Here is a 19860-nt window from a genome sequence, read left to right as displayed (position 1 = left end):
TTTCCATAGAAACCCACCTTTCTTCATACACGCACCCTCTACTTTCGAAATTACCGCTGTGGAGACACCATTCGACAATATGGAGATGTTTCTTCCATGCCATCAGAGGCATGGTTGGAGAAGGCAAGATAGTTCTGAGGATTGGGTAAGTCAAGGAAACTTCCCCGCACAATATGACTTCAACTAACCGCTAGATTGCAACACAAATGGAGGCGCAGGTACGATCGATAAGGCAAACAGTAATTTATCAAACAGGACTCTCATTTTTTTTCAGGTGGGACGGGACTATCGGGGGCTTTGGCCAGAGACTACCTGTCGATGGAAAGGATCCCCAGGCTCAATCGAGTAGATCTGCAACCATTCTCGAAACACCCAGGTGGCTTTCCTCAGATACACTAGTAGGCTCGGAGCATGATCCAGCCAACGTCAGACAGGCAAAATCTATCGATATTTTTTTGATCGAATCGCCTCGAGTCAGTCCCTGTTTTATAACAAACATGGAGGATGAGCAACAATGCGCAGAGAACGAGAAATCTGGCGCCAATGCCATCGTCGTTTGTGGGAGGGAAATTCCATCTCTTCGAAATGGTGCATCAAAACAACGTATAACCCAGCAGATGCGGTTTCCTTTTGCAACTTCCTCTGGTGCATACCTCCTCATGGACCGCTCAACTCTCCTAAAGTAAGTCAATCGACATACCATGAACAATTGGGCTCTCTTTTTTTTGCCCACAAATTCGTTTCATCCACTCATGAAGTCTTGTTTATTATCTTCATACACCAGTGGGGAGTTCCGGCGCAAATAGAGAAATCGTCAGGTTTACCGAATATCTGAAGTCTGATAGGGGACAGGCCATCATTGCGATTTATGGAGTGGGTACGGTGGGAGTTCCAATCTTTGCATCAGTTGACCAAGGATTCGCAACAACTTCTTTACTTGGCTTCTGTCGGTATGAATAGGACGAACCCGAATATACATATTTTGACAACAAACATACTGTACTTCAAAAATTTGAACATTCTACGCCTGGGCGTGCTCATAGTGGTACATATATAATAAAGCACTGTCATTATGTCCATAGGATGCAAGATATCATTCTGAGTCAGGATAGACTAGGTATTATTGAAATGTTCGTAATTTGCCCGATTCATGAATGAACAATGCAAATATAATTGTTGCAGATCTTGATGGCAGAGTCTTTGCTAAAATAAAATCACGGGGGTGATAGCTCAGTTGGGAGAGCGCACGACTGAAGTACACTGCAGTCTGACATAAGTCAATCGTGAGGTCGCCGGTTCAATCCCGGCTCGCCCCATATGTTCAAAATATTTTTTAATTTCATTACTATCAAATATTTCAACATAGAGCAGAGACGCACTCATTCTAAAAATGCTAACTACCAAACTAATTCAGGTTATTCTATATAGTCTTTTTGCAAGATTGAAAAGATTGTGTTCCGAGTTCGAAGTGAATTAAATCTAGAAACGATCACCTTGTTTACATAATCAAGGGGTGATAGCTCAGTTGGGAGAGCGCACGACTGAAGTTCACTAACAGTCTGACATTAGTCAATCGTGAGGTCGCCGGTTCAATCCCGGCTCGCCCCATTCTTTCATTTTTTTGCTTTCTGAAACTTAGATCCGTCTATACTGACAGGAAGCGGTTCTTGATATCATTGGGAAGGCAATCTTCTCGGCTGTATACTGTGCGAGAAATTCATAAGTAGAAAACTCTATTATGGATAATTACTAGAACAGAAACGATATCAAATTTAGTGATGAATTATAATGTGTCAATCATTTGGAAGCATTAGCAAGCCTGCCATTACTCAATAGCAATCCAGCGCATTCCGATTGAGAGCATTGGCGTATCATCCCATGTTCCTGCGTGCCATCTCAGTTTATCCTTGGTTGCCCATGCATGCTGTGCATTCATTCGCAAGGTGGCAGTTGGATGCTCCGGGAAATCAATATGATCTATTGCGGTAAAAACCTTTGGTTCTTTGCTGAAGCTTCCATTATACCAAGCAGCCTCGTATGCTTCTTGATTCGTCTGGAAAACGTTGCTATCGGAGCGAATGGTCTTACCGTCAAACTCAGATGGCCAGGCAAGCCAGGCGGCGCGAGCAGAGTCAAATTCTCGGCTAGCCCAGGTATCAATATGCACGACCATCCCAGTTTCTGTGATATCGCTTATGTAGGTTTTGAGGGAGCGTACGCCCCGCGGCTGTGTGATCTCTGTAAACCAAACCGCGACTTTTGGTGGGGATTTAAAGGGCGCGGAAAAGACGACCGGAATCGTAGCGTTTTGAATCGTGGTACGTCCACCCGGATTATCACTAGCATCGACTTCTCCGTGTTGAAAGGGGATCTTGCCATTTGGCAGTATCATGACGTTGGCCTGGAGGTCCCATGTGTTATGAAGAAACGACTTGGCTGACAAAGTCAAACCTGTTTCTGACACGGATTGCAGGGCAAGAGAAACGCGGGGCGAATCCTTTCCACCGACGTCAATCCTGCGGAACCCGTAGATTACCGTTGGAACAATAGGCATTGGCTTTTCAAAGGTGTGCTCAAACAAAGCTTTACGGCCAGGGGCCCCATCTTTCCAGCCAAATCTCTCCTGTGCCTTGAACACGAGCTCTTCGGCCTCGGTAATGATCGTGGACGAATCAACGTTATCGTCCACTGGATCGCCAATGGTGGCAGTAATGGTCTATATAAATGCAATCTGTCAGTATGTATAGAACATTCAACTCGATAAAGACGATGGGACTCACCTCTTTGCTACCCCAAATAGGCGCCAGCCGATATATACCACTTTGAGGTTGGATGTGTGATGTCGTCAAGCCGTAACCCCAGAAGCCCTTCAGATGGGCATTGACAAGAAGGGGGTCAAAATGGGTCAGGGTAAGATTTTCGAATTGAATACCCCCACGAAGACCCTCTCCTTTAACAGGAGGCTTCCAGTCCTCTGCATTTCCCAGCAAGTCAGGACCCCGGTTTGTATAGAGTCGAACGGCAGTCACTCGTGTTAATGCCTTGGATTCACCCTTGACAGAGCCGGTCTCAATTGAGCATGCAATAATTTTCTCGCCATCCTCAGGATGCAACACCAGAGACACCTTGGGACCCTTTCCAGCTGTACCCATGGCAGCTAGTAGACCATTGGCATACCGCAAGGAGATTCCAGAGACTACTCCACCGTGAACATCAACACTGATTGTGCGCAGGCTGAAGTCCGGCTTTATGAAATCCAGATTGCAAAAAAGTGTACCCTGAGGAGAGCCGACCATGGGTGCCAGTCTCTGGAACTCGCTGACGTCTGGCTGTTCGGCTTTATAGCTTTCTGCCTTGAGCGACTCAGCCTCGGTAACTCCATCATTGTCGGTGCGTGGTAGTAAAGGCGGGTACTCGGTTTCAGGGCCAAAGATCTTGAGATGTGGCATCTTTTCTTTATCTTTAACATTAGGAAGACGCTCGCGGAAGGCAATGGGGCTTTGGAACTTCTCTCCTCGCTTCTCGTCTGCTGCGCAGTCTGGCTTTTTCTCGATTTCAGAGACTTCCTGAACAATTTTGATCATTTGAAAGCGACAAGCCCGACGAGCGAGATCGAGTCCTTTGATGTCCGCCGCAAACTTGGATTCATCATCTATTTTGGCCAAAGTGTCGCTGGTGGCAAGCACTGGGGGAACGGCCCAAGGCTCAAATTTCTTGGTATCAGCTTGGATGTTCTCAAGTTGGGTTCCGAGGGTACGGTAAATCTAGTTTCGTCAGACTTTTTGAGCCAGCCAAGAGGAGAAAAGTAGAAGGATTCACATTCTTATAATCCATGTACGCATCCAACAAGGAGTTTGTGTAGATTGCTGCGTTCTCATAATACATCGGACTGAGCGCGGGGGGCTTGAGGGCCATAAAACTCCGAAGTGATTCGTATTTCGTGACTATAGCACTGTTTGAGTTAGCATACATCTTCAGTAGCCACTTATATCGAGTCGAAATCTCACTAGGTGCGCTGTGGCGTCCGGGCGACCAGGTCAGGAAACCTAGCAGCAGTTTCCATCAGAGTTTGAATTGTCCATGGCTGATCCGCTGCAACTAATTAATACTATTTTAAGCGAGGGTGGAAAATGTCTAAGTACCAGGCTTGATGTGACCTCCTCCAGACCAGCCAACCTGGATTGTCGTCTCTGTTTGAGATGAAATATTGGCCTTGGAGATTCCCACCTTGGCTTCTGCATCGATCTGTGTAGGACCAACAGTAAGAGCAATTTTCGCCCTTCTATTGTTAGTACGGAGGCAGATAAATGGATCGAGAAGGACTTACTCAGCTTCGATAGCCATTCGCTTTTCTTTGTTGAGAACTTTCATGCTCACCAGGGCATTAAACTCACCACCCTCCATGAATCCCGAGATGAAAGTATCTCCAAACACAGAGCGAAAGTTCATGTCGTCTACAGAGGGCAGTCCCTGAAAAACCAGGGCATCCTTGATATTGATGCTCTGATTGACGACCTTGACACTAATGAAAAAGTTCAGGTCGCTCTCCTTGAACTTGTCCGAGTCGACGAAAGATCCCTTGCCAGAACCACCAATAGTTCCATACTTGATTGAAAGAGAACCCGAGATGTTCATGTCGTCGGTTACCTCACTGTTTATCTATATTAATATCCCATATCAGACTGTGATGTCTATTAATCTTCCAGGCACTGACCTTATCTTGTTCACAAACCGGGAATTGTAGGAAACAATTTGGCTGGGTCCTCGCTGGGCTAGCTGCCGTCTGGCTTTACGGGGATCTGCTGATCTTAGACCATTCCCGGTGGTCTTCAGACGAGCCAGACGCATTCGCTTCTTTTCAAGAAGTAGGGATTTCCTTTTGATCAAATCGCTATCGGTATCAGTTGCCTCTTCAATAGCAGCCTCCAGCGTAGCAATATCTGTGACAAGAGTTCTGACTGTCTGAATATCTTGATTCAGCTGAATTGTCATGCTATCCAGTATCGTTGGGGGTGCTGGTCCCATTTTAGGCTTGTTTTCAACTATGATTGCAGTTGATGAAGCATTGGAAGCATCATCAACGGGAGAAGCCGTCGACTTCGCCGGCGCTGGTAGAGGCAAGTATCCTTCATCATCTTCACTCTCACTGTCTGCGTTCTCGTCACGCCGAGCACCAATCGCGTAGCGCAGCTCACGCATGGTGAAGCCATCGTTAGTGACTGAGTTGTCAACACGATCCGGATCGATCACAACCGCATCGTCAATGCAGATCTGCTGGGTATATGAATTGAATCTATACTATCAGTTGATGTTTCATGGAGACCTTGTGTCACTTACCCTTGACCTACAGCACTTCAGTTAGTTTAGCCAACATTGGAGCATGCAGAGAAAGACACACCAAGGCGCATGCCATTGTTGTATGGCGCGAGAAGCAAGGCCATAATGATATATCAGGTATCAGAAGGCAGCTCCAAAATTGGTATGAAATTTGATTTTTCGAGCTGAACTTCATTGAGAGCAAGGGATTCAATTCAACTATTTAGGTTTTCTGCAAGCTCATCAGGTGATACCACCTGGCACCAGGAGGCAGGCCTAAAATTTCATAACGATTCTAACATGGAGTTACTCTGCACTATGACGGGTCCACCCGACAACATTGCTATCTTGTTTCAATGGCGCATCTTGAGGCTTTAGAATTCAGCCGTAGTAATCAGCCTAGACATGGAATGATATTATTTTACCGACCATTGAATAGGGGCCAATTGTCTCAAGGGTGATATTCAATACCCAAATTTACCTATACTGTACCACAGTCAAACAACTAATTATTCCTCACAATCCTGGAGAATAGACCATGCTCGAACTTGTCGAAGCGTTTCCACGGGCATCAAAACTAGCTCCACTACAAGTGCGTGTTCGCATAGTCGACTGCACTGTTGTGGCGTGACCCGTTTCCCACTCCTCACGCCAAGTTCCTGCAGAACCAAAGCCACGCAATTTCTCAGGTCTTGAGATCGCCGGTGGATCCCACGCCCCTGTTCTAACACGGCCTGGAACCTCGGGGTTCCCGTCTGCACGGTCTCCACAATGAGCAGTTGTTCGAGGGTCGAATAAGCGCTAATGTGGACCTCAAAATTCTCCTCCGAGCTTGACATATTGGTGGCGTCCTCTTCATGATAGTCGCCAAACAAAGATTTAACACTAATGCTGACTTTTTTTGCCTCCGTCTCGGATCGCCTGCTTGCATCTGTGGTGAAAAGAACCGAGGCATCACCTCCGATTCGGTAGCCCCCCACATAATAGTCGCCAAATTCTGCCTTGAACGCTTCCATGCCCTCCTTTTGCAAGACCCGAAATGCGTCCTCGGATAGCTCAGGTGGACGGGAGAACGCTACAGTGCCAGCTCGGTAGCTGGTTGTCACTGACGCTTTGTTAGAGTCTCTATTTTGCAACACTTCTCGGTCATAATTGACGGAGACGCTAGCCTCCAAAAAGCCTAGATCCGCCCCCGCCCCGACGCCAACGCTAAGATGGTCCGCTGATGCCGAGGAGCTCATAGCCTCGGAAGACCGGAAACGACCACTGTCGTCGTCAGTGGTGAACCGAACCGACGCAGAACTGAGCGAATTCACATCAAATGCAGTTTCTGAGGCGAATGGATATTCACTTCCGTCGGGCTCAGTTGTAGCCCCCGACCGGAAAAACATGCCCAATGGCAGAATACGAGCCTGCCAAGGTAGCCATATTGGTGTTCGTGTGATAGCCTGCTGCGCCACGCGGGGGATGAGTGGATCGAAGGTCTCTGGATCCAATGTGTCGGCTGTCAGAGAAGCCAGCCGCTTAGTCTTGCTCATTGTGGAGATTGGCACGATTCAGAGTCGCGATAGCATGCCCCGAAGCTGAAAAGAGTAGGAGGCTAGTATTATGTGGTCGTCGGAGAGTGAATGGATTCCGGATGGACTTGAGGTGATGTGCGCCCTATTTATCAGCGATTATTCCATGGACGATACTCTTTACGGGTTCTTACTCCGATCCTTCCCTTACGAACTCAATATTCTGGTAAAACCACACTACACTGTGACCGGTGTCAACCAACACCATGAATATCGAGACACCACCAGATGATGGCTGGGGGAATAGCTCGAATTGGGAATACAAGCAACCTCAAAAGGTCAACGCCACTTTGCCCTTTCGGCCAAATCGCAATACGAACTTTCTTTCAGACGCACATTATTTCCAATTGAAAAATCAAGCGAGGTATTCATGCCCCTCCCTCGTCAACCATCGTCAACCTACCTTCCTTGTAGTTATCTAACAAGTCGTCAGGAAAAAGATCATTGATGATGATCTACCAAATCTGCGCACGCCTAGCCAAACTGTCAGTAATGACAGCAATCTACAGGAGCTCAAGGACAGACAAGGCTGGAACGATGTTTTTGTTGCCAGCTACAATTTAGCACGCAAGAACAAAAGTGTATCGGATGCCTGGACTAAGCCTATTGAGAGAAGCGCTAAAAAGCCACTTCAGCTGTCAGAGGCTCTTCTTTATCGAACTCGAAAAATCACAAACCCAGAAGGGGAATTTTCCCAGGATGCCAAGTTCACTGGTAATGTATTCGAATATACTCCAAAACCACCCACAACACCCGAAGCTCTGTGCGCGTTATACTTGAAACGTAGAATGAAACGAGATACGATTCGCAATAGTATCTCCAAACCTCAAGGGCCAGAGCAGAAAGCGAGGGAGATGGAGTTGGAAAAGACGCGGAAGAAGAAGGAAAAGGAGGCAAAGTCAGGCCGCTCAGCCTCGCAATGGATTTTTGAGAATCTAATAGATCTCTCTTGTGTTCCACTATTTGGTGTCGATCTGGCGGCTATTATCCCCTACAGATTCGAGGAATTGGAAAAGGAAGTGATTGAAAGGATCAAGGAACGGTATAGTATGTACTTCATGAAGGTTATTATTCGTTAACTTGGCTGATCATGGAATAGTTGTGAGGCGGATATTAGATGAACTCACCGTGGCTACATTTGAGGAGCTCTCTCAATTCTCTTCAACACATATGTCCTGGTTTCTACTAAATCCATGGTGTCTTTTCTTCACAGCACTGCGAGACCTTCTCTCAAGGGGCCAGGCTGAGTTGAATTATGATCACAAAAAGGAAGGCAGGGAAGAAACCTCGCAAGAAGACAGAGACACAATGGCGGAACATGGACTATCACGATTAGATGAAACAACCGTCAACGAAGAAGAGCAAGAAGAGACAACATCCGAGCAACTACTCCATCGCTTTATGGAAGTGATTCTTCTCCTTTTCTCAATCATCTGCGATAGCAGAGATGAATATAGAAGGTAAATCATGAAGAAACACTGGCGAGTTGATCCTCTAAGTTAACTCTCTGACAGTACCCCTGGTAAGGTGAAAAGAAACATGTACGTGGGTGGACTGTTGTGTGACATAGAAGATGACGGCTATGTTTATATCAGCCGGGCAGGTACCTCCGGACATGGACCTGCCGATGATAATAGGGAAGGACGCGCGCCCTACGTTAAATGGGTGAAGAGAGGTCCGAAAGAAAGTAAGACGGAAGTGCAATCGGCGGCTGGTGGTGAAGAAGAGATTCCTTTTGAGAAGCCAACAGAAAAAAAGGACGATGCCATTTACATGGAAGTGCCTCTTGATGAGGAAAGGTCACATGTTTCCTCTGATAGGAGTCGATTTGGCACTGTCCCTATTATTCGATACGAGGTAAATTGCTTTCTTTCTGCATTGATTTCTCTCCATTGCTAACAGATTATCCAAGACAAAACGTCTCAACACTGCCAAGAGTAGAGACCTCAATGTCTTCAGTCAAATTTTCTCTCAGTTATTGACAGCTGCTGAGATGAACATGGCGTATTTGGAGGATGTGGACACACTCCAAGGAAATTGGCTGACCGCGGCACTTGATAAACCATCGGTATCAGAGACGACTGCAAAATATCATGATGTGAGTTACCTTCCCAGTCTATGTTCCCCCATGTTTTTGAATCTGACTCGTAATTATGGAATACCTCTAGGCCTTTGTAATCCATGTGATCCATCATACTTTGACAATCCACACTGCTCGTTTCCCAAAAAGCTATCTCGATTGGATCAAAACCAAACCCGAAGGCAGCAATGATGATGACGTTGCCCCAGAGAATTTCGCGATCCTTTATAAGGTATCAGCAGAATATGACCTATCTGTCCCCCAAAAGCGTCTCCAGGCTGCCTGTGATATCTTGATTCTACTGTGGGCAATAAAACATGGCAAGGCTGCAGTAATTACAAGCCAAAATCGTGCAGAGAGCAACATCGCTACGGAGGAAGACATCGCTACAGAGTATGGCCCCTTATTCGTTGCCCGAGCAGTCTGGAAGAAAGATATCAAAATGAAAGCAGCAAACAAGGACACCAAATCTACCAAGATTGGTGATGGTTCGACTTCCAAGAATTTCCTTGGATTAGAGATCCATGGTCAGAAAGTCGACGTACCCGATGGAACGTCAATGCACCCAATTCATCATACCGGGATGGAAATGTGTAACACCTTGCCAGGTTCGTTTGATATCGTTAATGATATGGGACATCACTGAGAAGATTAAAAAAGGAACGTCAGGTGAAGCTGGCACCGGAGGAATAAAGGGCGGTCCTGTGAAAAAGTATGTTCTTCCTTAAAACTCCAGATCTCACAAAGAGGGCTTATTCAAGCGTCACTTTCTAACTCTTTACAATTTTTAACGGCAGGATAATAAGAAAAACTAAAACTTATGAAGATAGAAAGGGAAAAGGACAGATAAATATAAAGAGCATCAAAGGAAAAAAGTGAAATCAGGTACTTTTGTTATGTGGAAAACTTGTGAAAAAAAGGAATACTCAGATATTGCCAGTGATAGTCTGAAGGATCTTCGAGCTCTGCAGTTAAAAATCAACACTGGCGACAACATGGCAGCAAAGTATAAATATCTAATCGGAAAAACGCGGACGTGAAGTGCATAATCCGAGCTGCATTCATAAATGGACTTCCTCCGAGATAAAGTACTCAATAGTACTTAAGCAATATTATCCTCGGACCCATCATCAAGCACTCGAGGCAATGCAGTGCCTCTAGATCATCTGAAGATGAGCATTTCTGCCATTCGGAACTCCTCCCATCTCTGGCTTTCAGTGGTACTTCAATTTCTTAGCTAATGTAATTGAGTTCGATCACTAGATCTTCCCTAGCTAGTATTGTTGCGCGAGCTAGGAGCTTCTCTATCAAATGAATGGTGTCCTTGAGCTGACCCTTCAACAACAAACTTTTTGACAAAAATTCAAGATGTGATACCAATTGATAGCCCAACTTTTAAAGTCCTGTACTTCTCTTTATTTTAAATAAACGGTTTATAGCGTCCGTAATAGCTGTTCGAAACTCGAACATTTTGGGAGTCTTCAATATATTTGGGCCGAATGATGCTATTTTTATTACTAAGACCAACATTTGAAGGAAATATGCGCAACTACATACGATCATCAAATTGCCCTGGAAAATTGATAGCGTATAGCGGAAATTGATTAGTATATGAAGTATATTATTGGGATTCTTGTTTTTCTAATTTTGATTGCGCTATTCATTCCGATCCCCAGAGCTAGGAATTGTCAATGGCCTTTACCCTTTTAGCACCCGGAACTGGGCGCAGCGGTCTCAGTGAATGACCCGGTGATGCTGCCCAAGTCAAATGGTCTTCAGATTTGTCTCACTTTCCTAGCAGGGTCATTATATCTTTGAGAGAAGCCGGCTTTCGGAGAAAGACATTGACACCCGCCGCATAAGCTTTCGAGATATGTTCATCTGATCCTAGGCCAGTGAGGGCAATTATACGTGCAGGAGATACAGTCTGTCGTTTTGATTCTATTGACCGAATCTCTTTGCTTGCCTCAAACCCATCCATAACAGGCATTGACATATCTGTGGCGCGTAGGCTTGTCAGGACTTGTAGGGAAATACTCGAGAAGCTGGGGATCAGATAAGAGACAACTCACCCATGAAGATATAATCATACCCTAGAGGCATTTTCTGAACCAGTTCAACGGCTTCTGCACCATTCACAGCACTGTGCAGTACTTGCGTCCGTGTTTTGGAAACAAATCTTTTGAGGAGCGCGAGATTTATAGCGTTGTCCTCTACCAAGAGGACTCGAGGAGCATCATTTGCTTCAGTCAGCGAGGGATCATGCGTTTCCTGGATATCTCTCCTTGTGTGGATTGGCAATCCAACTTCCATAATAGCGGGCGCCGTGATTTCATTATTTGGGATAGACGTGACCAATGGAGAGGGGCTGATTGATTGAAGCCGTGCTTCATGCTGTGAAAGGAGAGCTGCTGTACCCCGTGGATCAGTTGGGTTTGAGCCCAAATTTTTGTCACTCTGGTCATGCTGCACTGTGCTATCGGATATATGGGTACTGCTTGACTGTAAGTTCTGAAGGGAGCCTAACAATGTCCTGGCTAGTTGGTGAGGCCCACACGGAAGAATCAACCATGTTGAGTTTTTCGGTTGTTCTTTCATCGAGTTCACCGTTGACAATAGGTTAGGATTTCTATGGTACAGGATCAAAAGTCGGCATTGACGATATGCACTCGGGAGTTGATCCAAATGACGCTCCTCGAGAACCACCAAATCGCCTGTATTAGGAACGCCTTGTTCTCCACTTTCCATGCGGAACCAGTTGATTAGATATTTTTTGATCATATAAGATGAGGACTTGCTGGAATGGAAATTTTCGGTGGGATAGAAGAAAGCCCTGCTCCCTTCTAGCTTTGTGGCAACATGGTCGATAGTTGTCAAAGAAGGTGATGACAAGCCCTGAACAGAAGATGGGGCTTCACGAAGCCGGTGCTGTTGAGGGTCTGTAAGAGGGAATATTATCTTCACCACAGTACCCACGCCCAGTTGACTTTTGATATCAATCTTTCCACCCAGCGAATGAAGTATGCCTCGAACTAGTGAGAGACCAAGCCCTGCACCTGGTGACATTGGGTTCTCTTGTGAAAACGGGGTAAAAACGTTGGAACGAAGGTAGTCATTTGAAATGCCCCGGCCCGTGTCGGAAAATGTCATCAGAAGGACTGGGCGGTCGTTCTTTGACATCTGAGTCTGAATATGAAGGGAAACAGACCCGGACTCCGTGTACTTCAACGAGTTTCCAAACACATTCATGACCACACGCCTCAGAGCACCTGGCTCCAATACATAGAGCCAATTCTGGGGCGCAGCATCGAGAAACACATCCACTTGTTCGTCATCTGTGGTTTTCGATTCTTTCGAGGCATAATCTTTGGGATCCAATTGCCAAAGTTGATTCGAGGCACTGCCTCCATTCATAATACTCGATAGGGCCTGTCCAGAGCAGACGCTTTCAACGGCTTCTTCAATGACTGCAAGGACATCAACCAGCTTAACGAGATTTAATGAATGGGATCTTTCACGTGGGTGGCGTCGATGGGGCGAGCTGGATTTCGTTGGCTCCCTCTCAAATGTATTAATTTTGGTAAAATCCAAGATCTGGTCAAATGTTTCGAGGAGGGTTTGACCACAGGCACGGATGGTGTCAAGAAGCCGTTTAGCAAATTCGGAATGTGCATGCTCAAAGAGTAACTCGGTGGATGCCAAGATTCCGTGCAGTGGGCTTCGTAATTCATGTCTTTAATAGCTCTGTGATCAGAAATGTCCAAAGCAAAGTAGAGAGATAAGAGGCCCGGCAGTACTCACGATATAGTACTAATGAAATCACCCTTTTGCTTGGCCGACTCTTCGCTCCGAATACGACTATGCTCGACCATTAGAGATGAGCCAAACCCAAAGAGTCCGCCCAGATCGACATGTGGACTGAAAACTCGAGTTTCAGCTCGACTCCAACAAAAAACACCACCGAACCATCGTGAATTGAGAGAGTCCCAGAGGGGAGAGAAAATAACTCGCGTCGCGCTGGGAAAATTCCTCTTCATCGACTGCAGATCCTTCTCACGCAACGATCTGAGCGACTCAGGATGCACTGATAATGGTGGTTGACAGTCAGTCTGAATATCTTTCATGCTCCCCGAACCTGATCCATCTTCATCTGATGAAAACGCTACCCCATCGTAATGCAGGTACCATAGCCCACCTCGCGGGTGATGTCGTATCATTCGGCGTAGAAAACTTGATTCCATTTCTGATGCTGGGTACGAATCAAATTCTTTCCGGGTTTTGATGGGCTGATGATTGGTGTCCGACACCGCCCATAATTTGGCCACTTTCTTCTCCTTTTCCCCGTCTGAAACATCGGAAGATTCTTGGTCGATGTCTTCCCCGGTGCCGACGATAACCACACCACCGTTTGAGCCCAGATTCAGACTTTCTCGCATCACGTTGGCAGCACGCTGAAATGACCGCTGTGCCCTGTTATCGCTGTTATCTGAGCGCATTCCTGTCTTCGATCGTGGTAAAGAATTGTGTGTTGTAGTAGTCCCGCCATCAGCAACATTTTCATCATCCGGTCGAGTTGACGAAGGTAGCGGTGAATTATATGATTTGAGAGAGTTGGGTGGGCTGATTCTGTGCATTGTTGAGTCGCACGATGTTTCGGATCCAGCCGAACCTTGCACAAAGGTATTCAATCCAGCCAATAGCTTCGTCAAGCGATTTGCCTCTAACGACTGACGGGAAGTCTCCAGATATTCCATCACCGCATCCGCGATATTTCCAAGTATTTCTTTGTGAAGATCACTTAAATTGTGATCCGGTCGAGGATCAATCACGTACAAACTCCCAATATTGATACCGTTTCCGGTTTTCAGTGGCGTGCCGGCGTAATACCGGAAATGCGGATCTTTGGCGACGCAGGGCAAATTGCAATAAGTCGGATGCTGCTTCAGATCCTCTACGATGAAGAACGCGTGCTTCCCTTCCAAGGGATTTAACGAAATGGTTTCCTGCATCCAATCAAGGAATGTGAGCCATAATCATCCTAAGGAGTTTTTTCATCTGAATTGAAGGTTTATACCTCGCACAAAGTTCCCGCAACGGGCCCACGCGAACAACCCACCCAGAGACCATCACCAACACTGTCATATTGGTCATTGTTTGCCAGATTCAGGGATCGTGACGCTTCTGCTACCACATAAAGGGTTTCCCGATCGATTAGACTGGACGAATTATCACAAGGTAAGTAACAATCTTGGACGATGATTTCCAACCTTTGCGTCATGAAAAAGATATAGCTATTTCATTCGCGGGGGGAAGGGGGGCGATCTTAGGGCAAGTCGATCGAGTCGTTTTAAGATAGGTGTGCGTTTGGTGGATATCCTTCAATTGTTCGTACCTGATGACCGTGCGCTGAACCCCCAGTTTTATGGCAGCCAACTGCGCTAGAGCCGTCAACACCAAATTTGGACTTGATTTTTGAGTAGTGGGAGATTCGCATGATCGAGTCGGGTGCTGCCCGGTCGGCATCAGGGCTGGATTGTCCGGCTGAAAATAATGGAACATCTCCCGGGCGCGCAGATCGCCGCCATCACAAACCTGCTGCGCATTCATCATGCTGGTTTTTCTGGGGAGGTTTTTTGGCAGCCAGGATCACTAGCATTGGGAGTGAAGATAGCAGAGCAAGACCAGTGAAGAAATGAGAGCTGAAGAGTCGATTAAGAATTTCACGGCCCATAAGGAACTGCCCAAGCCCTGCCTTGTTCTCGACTCAGTATATGCAATTTGGGTTAGCGTAGCCGAGACGATTGCCTCCCGGGACCCAAATGATGTCATTTTTATGTTAGCCGACATAATCTTTGAGCATTAGGTCCGGCAAAATACAGAGCGGTGCTGGGGGCGGTCAAAATAAATGTAAGAGCTCACATCAATCTTCCAGGGTAGTCTAACTTTGATGATTGTAATTACCCGCCACTGAACCGAATTCGTGCGAAGATGTAACAGGTGCAGTCTACCAATACCGCCTACCGCCTTCATGCAGGCAGTATTTCTCCCCTCATAGTGTCTCGTTTCGCTAGCAACAAGCGTGAGCATTCAGATCCTAGTTCTAATGAATACTATCTCTTCATATCCGCACGTTCAACTACTTAGATCCTACCATCCAGCCCTCTGATATCGCTACTGTAGATGGAGCATGGCTCACCAATCCTTGCCACAAGGCAGTAAAGGAGAGCGGGGTGATCGGGGGTGAAAAGTGCGGCGGCAAAGTCATAAAGATTTCTCGCAGTGAAATAGGGTGGCGTACAAAACTTCGAAAAGAAGACACAAGAACCTGCGTTCAACAATGTCAAAGTATTTCTCGCAATATTTTTGCGTTGTATCTACATCTAGAAGTACCGCCGCGTGTCAACGGTATAAGTAGCGACTCAGAGCAATGTTCAATTTTCAGGACAAGCAGTCCGTCAGGATGAATGTAGCCAGGGATGATCTCTGGTGACAGAAAGAGGACAAGGTGAGAAATCACAGGACTAAAAATCTCGTGATCTATTTTAAAGATCTCAACTATAAGGCAATACAGGCTGATCAAGGTGTGTAACGCACCAAGCTTGTGGCTCCTCCCAGGAGGCTGGGTGTAGCTTGTTAGTATTCACAAAATGGACACAAAATGGAAGTCCCGCCAAATGTCCTTCAGTGAATACCCCATGGACATGAATTCGTAGAGTCGGTAGAATATTGCCGCTATATGAATTTTGAGTTGGCCATTGTAACCATCTTCGTCAGGTCTTGATGGAGACCAGTCAATATCGATCGCCAAAAGATGTCCATGAAGCTGCTCTGGGCTGTACGTGCCGCAAGATAAACGATCTTCATCTGTTATGTGACACATTCTTCATAACACCGGGATTCAGGTCGCCTCTCTCACGACGACTCAGAAACTCCCTAGTCCTTATTTTAGTGACTTAGAAATAATGACAGATATCTAGGTACTCACTTCAAATACTCCAACAGAAGATATATGGGTTTTTCCTAAACCCAAGCGATGTTTCAAGCCACTATTAACTTGAAAGCCATTTGTTTACTGTTTACTAAAGCCTTCAAATATATAACTTGATCAAGTAACTTTTCGAATGTATAGAATGTTTTCAAGCTTGGCTTCTCGTATCGTTCACATCGCCATTCAATACTGCTAATACCCTTAATCTCTATATTCATTTCAGTATCCGGCGGGGATAAATTGATAAATCTAGCCATTTCAAGCATATTTCCTGATTTGGCATCATAAGTAGTAATGTAGATACTAATTGATACCTCATTAACTCCGTCTTGTTAAAGCGAAAATATACCCACAGATCCCATAGTTGTAGATTTATGGAACTGGATTCTGATACTGATACCGTGAAATAAATTCAATTGTTATCATTCTCACCATCAAAATCCCAATGAGATAGTTGAAGATATCAGCGGTACATTGAATACTGCTTCCACTATCATTATCACCATGACTACAATTCATTGCAATCCGATCGATAATCCGACTTCCGAAAAACTGTTGATATAAAACAAATCGCACGGCAAGTGCGTAGTGATTTGTCACGAAGTAGAATATTAATGCTACTAGCATCGGTGCTAGAATGAGGAAGGAGGGCATTTTATTCTATCTCGATTAGTACTATGTTGCATTGGTATAGGTAGGGTAGGTACCTTTTCTCAGTGATATTTCAATTTGAGGAGGGATGTTTACAGGTGAGTAAACTGGTGTAATACAGGTAAAGGGGATCGCCTAATATCAGTCGAGGGGCCAAAAAGACAGGCAAATTTGGAATAAGACTAAGAGTTTGGAAAGGGACTTGCTCAATCCACTCCCCCGCCCCTCTGTATTTGGAAAGGTACTTCCAACCTACACCGCCTTGGGACTTACAGTATATTTTTTCTAGATCCTCTCTAGTACGGAGTACGGAGTATATAATTATTAAAAATTCTGACCAGTACTTTTCGTTAGGATATCACTAGATTTAGCTATGATGACTGCTTCATTTTTAGGTTCCCCCTCAAAATACACCATATATACTATATACACACAGAGGATTCCGTAGACTACAGAGTTTTATTTTCTCAATTAGGAAGTATGGAGGTGATATTTTTGAGTGATTAGATCAACTAACTTATGGCGTAAACTGGGCCATTTTTATATCTGAATCCGATATGGTGTAGTGGCTAACATCGTCGTCTCTCACACGACAGCCGGGGGTTCGATTCCCCCTATCGGAGTTTCTTTTTGCAATATCTTCTTAGTTTCAATTAAACAATCAATCATGTCTTCCAGAGAAGTCATTCCTAGCAGTTACCATCCGTAATATTGCATAAAAAAGTCCAACTGCATCATCACTAGACATTTGGTTTGGACCATTCTTTGAAGTTCATGAAATTCATGCAATTTCCAGCCTAGCAGAAAAATACTGATCCGGAATAGCCCGACTCATTGTAGATTACACTCGTTCGTTGAGCTGCTTAAAAAAAAGGAGATGCTTCAGCGTGGAAATTGGGCTTCAATGATCTAAGAGAAAGATGGAAAAAGCATAAGGCAGGCTTCTGCCCACACTTGGCAACTCACACACAAGTTAGTGGGTATTTACGCAAAACAAACTTCGTTAGTCCTGATAACCATCACTCTTTCAGTCCAATGACCGCCAAGTTACGAGGACTCTCTCCATAGTCAAACACTGGCTGAACCCAGCAGTCTTTCACAGAGTCCTGCTCACGGAGAAATTGCCACCGATCCACGACAATGATAGCCTCAACAAGCTGAGAACTGAATGCCATCAAGCTCCACAGCACACTGATATTTTTCTTCGCGTGGGAGTACTGATTCTCGTAGTAGAGTATGTCCTCATCGCTTAGGGTCGCAATATGCTCCTGAACCTTGGATCCATATATCGGATCTGCACTCATCCTGGTCGTAGCAGCACGAATATAAGCATTAAAAGATTTGAAAGCAGATTTGGGCAATGATCCGATGATAATAGAGCTAGCCTTGGCTTTTGAGTGAGTCTCGTCCGAGGTGCCTTCCGGCACAGAGGGCCTAGGAAGAACACTTCGATCAACGAGAATGCGCTGAAGAAGAGCACGGAAGAAGTGACGGGTAAAAGACAATTCACTGTCATTATGGCCCCAGTTGTATGGAGCTTGCACGGCAAGCGCCCGAGCTGTGATATTCAGCTTCATACCTGTCGTTGCTCCGGGACTTTGGTAATTCTCGTAGTATTTGGACATGGGAAATCCATGCGGATCGTACAATGCTTCGGTTTCCTTGAGACGAGGATGGAGAGATTGAAGAATAGGGAGGTCATGTGTGGTTGGACCGAGGCGCTCGGTCAACAAATTATAGCAACAGCCGATCATAGCGACGGCCACAATCGAAGGATTCAGAATCAAGGATCGTAGACCATGATGAACAAGGTTTCCGCAGGAGTGGAGGGAAACGACCATTAGTCTGGCATCGCTCTCTTTCTTTTCTTGCCCATCTGGAGATTCAGCAGGGGATGGGTTAATAACGTGGTCGATAATGGGCTCTAAGTAGCCATCTTCGATTTCATGCTCGATATAGCTGAGAGTTCCGCGAGTATCAATCTCTGGCTTGAGCTGCCTTTCTCGTGGCGGCTTTTTGGTGAGGGACCCGAGCAGCTCATCTGGTTCGAGGCTGATCTCACCCAGCATGTTGAATAGAGGGTAATCCTCCGAGACTTTCGAATCTTCTGTCATTGGCTGGGAGCTATCTGTCGTTTCAGAAACAGTCACTTCCGCACTTCCGTTGCAGTCATCACATGAATCTTTGTCCTTAGTAACATGTTGAGCCTTCGGGTTCTTTGCCAACTTGGCTCGAACATCCATGCCCTTGGCTCCGCTGATGTACTGATGTTTGCGCTCGATTGCAATGATATGCTTATGATAAGGCGAGGTGGCCAGTGTCCGGCCAAGATAATTCTGTCCGGAACCAAAGTCCACAATATGAGAGACTGGTTCACCTCGGCGCTTGTGAACAATATCTGACAGCGATGCAACATATTGAGAAAAGTGCTCGACCTCATGTACTTTCTTTCGATTCATACGCATAGCAACTTGCTTTGGTAATTCAGTTCTTGAAGATGGGATGGGAAATTCACGATTCAATGTCAGTCGGCGAACATTAGAAATGTATTCTAAGAGACTCTGGGGAGGGAATGGTCCTCCATTCCAAGTTCGGCTGCTTTCATTTTGATCTACAGCAGGCTTGTTGGCACGCAATTGATCAATGTCTTCCCGTAGAAGTAGATGGATAAAATTCTGAACATCATGATGACTGACGAAGTCTCTCCATTCTTCCGGCAGTATTGTTGTATAAAGATCGGGCTCCCGGGTCAGAAAATCAACCATATGCACGCCGCCACACAGATTCATAAAGAGCACCGATGTAGTAGAGAAGGAGAGAAGAGCCTCGATGTAGGTATCGGGGTCCTCCCACTCCTCGGAGATGGGCAGGGGACGATTGAAAGCCATGGGAGACATTAATAATCAATAGTCCTATCAAAAGTCTTCAACCCAAAATAATGAAGATTTTTAATCGCGGATTGTGATGAGTCATCAAGGTTTGGGTAAAAACATTCAAAACATCAATTCACAAACTGAAACAATAATGAGACCTTGGTATTCTGTATGACTTTACGTTTACAAGAATTCTGTTTTGAGCGGTGAAAGCTTTTATTTTACTGTCGACCGAGAAAACATCGCATCTGTCTGTGCTAACAAGGGCCCCGTGAAGACAAACCAGAATTCGGATTCCGGTCCGGCCATCAGCGCTCAACACAGCAGCACACGTAGGCGCCAAGGGAAAAAACACACGAAATTCGGGTCAGGTGT

At 45.6% G+C, this 19860-nt stretch overlaps 7 protein-coding genes across 7 annotated transcripts; 3 read left to right on the top strand and 4 right to left on the bottom strand.

Annotated features, from left to right (window-relative positions):
* Positions 1-497: 497 nt before the first annotated feature.
* N7520_006459 (uncharacterized protein) lies at positions 498-806 on the top strand (the record flags this gene model as incomplete). The annotated part of the gene is made up of 2 exons (XM_057140393.1): positions 498-682; positions 785-806. 2 exons carry the CDS (start codon positions 498-500, stop codon positions 804-806), a joined length of 207 nt encoding a protein of 68 aa, XP_056994399.1.
* A 1019-nt stretch (positions 807-1825) lies between these two features.
* N7520_006458 (uncharacterized protein) lies at positions 1826-5441 on the bottom strand (the record flags this gene model as incomplete). Its single annotated transcript, XM_057140392.1, has 9 exons — positions 1826-2716; positions 2781-3764; positions 3820-3952; positions 4008-4092; positions 4143-4279; positions 4328-4651; positions 4715-5293; positions 5338-5344; positions 5399-5441. The coding sequence occupies 9 exons, from the start codon at positions 5439-5441 to the stop codon at positions 1826-1828; spliced, it is 3183 nt and encodes a 1060-aa protein (XP_056994398.1).
* A 384-nt stretch (positions 5442-5825) lies between these two features.
* Positions 5826-6854, bottom strand: N7520_006457 (uncharacterized protein; the record flags this gene model as incomplete). Its single annotated transcript, XM_057140391.1, has 1 exon — positions 5826-6854. The coding sequence occupies one exon, from the start codon at positions 6852-6854 to the stop codon at positions 5826-5828; it is 1029 nt and encodes a 342-aa protein (XP_056994397.1).
* Positions 6855-7099: 245 nt separating this feature from the next.
* On the top strand, positions 7100-7972 carry N7520_006456 (uncharacterized protein; the record flags this gene model as incomplete). Its single annotated transcript, XM_057140390.1, has 2 exons — positions 7100-7257; positions 7327-7972. 2 exons carry the CDS (start codon positions 7100-7102, stop codon positions 7970-7972), a joined length of 804 nt encoding a protein of 267 aa, XP_056994396.1.
* A 229-nt stretch (positions 7973-8201) lies between these two features.
* On the top strand, positions 8202-9619 carry N7520_006455 (uncharacterized protein; the record flags this gene model as incomplete). The annotated part of the gene is made up of 4 exons (XM_057140389.1): positions 8202-8353; positions 8408-8750; positions 8806-8991; positions 9062-9619. 4 exons carry the CDS (start codon positions 8202-8204, stop codon positions 9617-9619), a joined length of 1239 nt encoding a protein of 412 aa, XP_056994395.1.
* A 1140-nt stretch (positions 9620-10759) lies between these two features.
* Positions 10760-14580, bottom strand: N7520_006454 (hybrid sensor histidine kinase/response regulator; the record flags this gene model as incomplete). Its single annotated transcript, XM_057140388.1, has 5 exons — positions 10760-11018; positions 11066-12706; positions 12775-13976; positions 14048-14189; positions 14366-14580. The coding sequence occupies 5 exons, from the start codon at positions 14578-14580 to the stop codon at positions 10760-10762; spliced, it is 3459 nt and encodes a 1152-aa protein (XP_056994394.1).
* Positions 14581-17631: 3051 nt separating this feature from the next.
* On the bottom strand, positions 17632-19500 carry N7520_006453 (uncharacterized protein; the record flags this gene model as incomplete). Its single annotated transcript, XM_057140387.1, has 1 exon — positions 17632-19500. The coding sequence occupies one exon, from the start codon at positions 19498-19500 to the stop codon at positions 17632-17634; it is 1869 nt and encodes a 622-aa protein (XP_056994393.1).
* Between the last annotated feature and the right edge of the window lie 360 nt (positions 19501-19860).

The sequence above is a fragment of the Penicillium odoratum genome, assembly GCF_028828045.1.
Source record: "Penicillium odoratum strain IBT 22623 chromosome Unknown utg000005l_segment0_segment0, whole genome shotgun sequence".
NCBI classification, from domain to species: domain Eukaryota; kingdom Fungi; phylum Ascomycota; class Eurotiomycetes; order Eurotiales; family Aspergillaceae; genus Penicillium; species Penicillium odoratum.
This window is presented reverse-complemented; position numbering and strand designations above follow the sequence as displayed.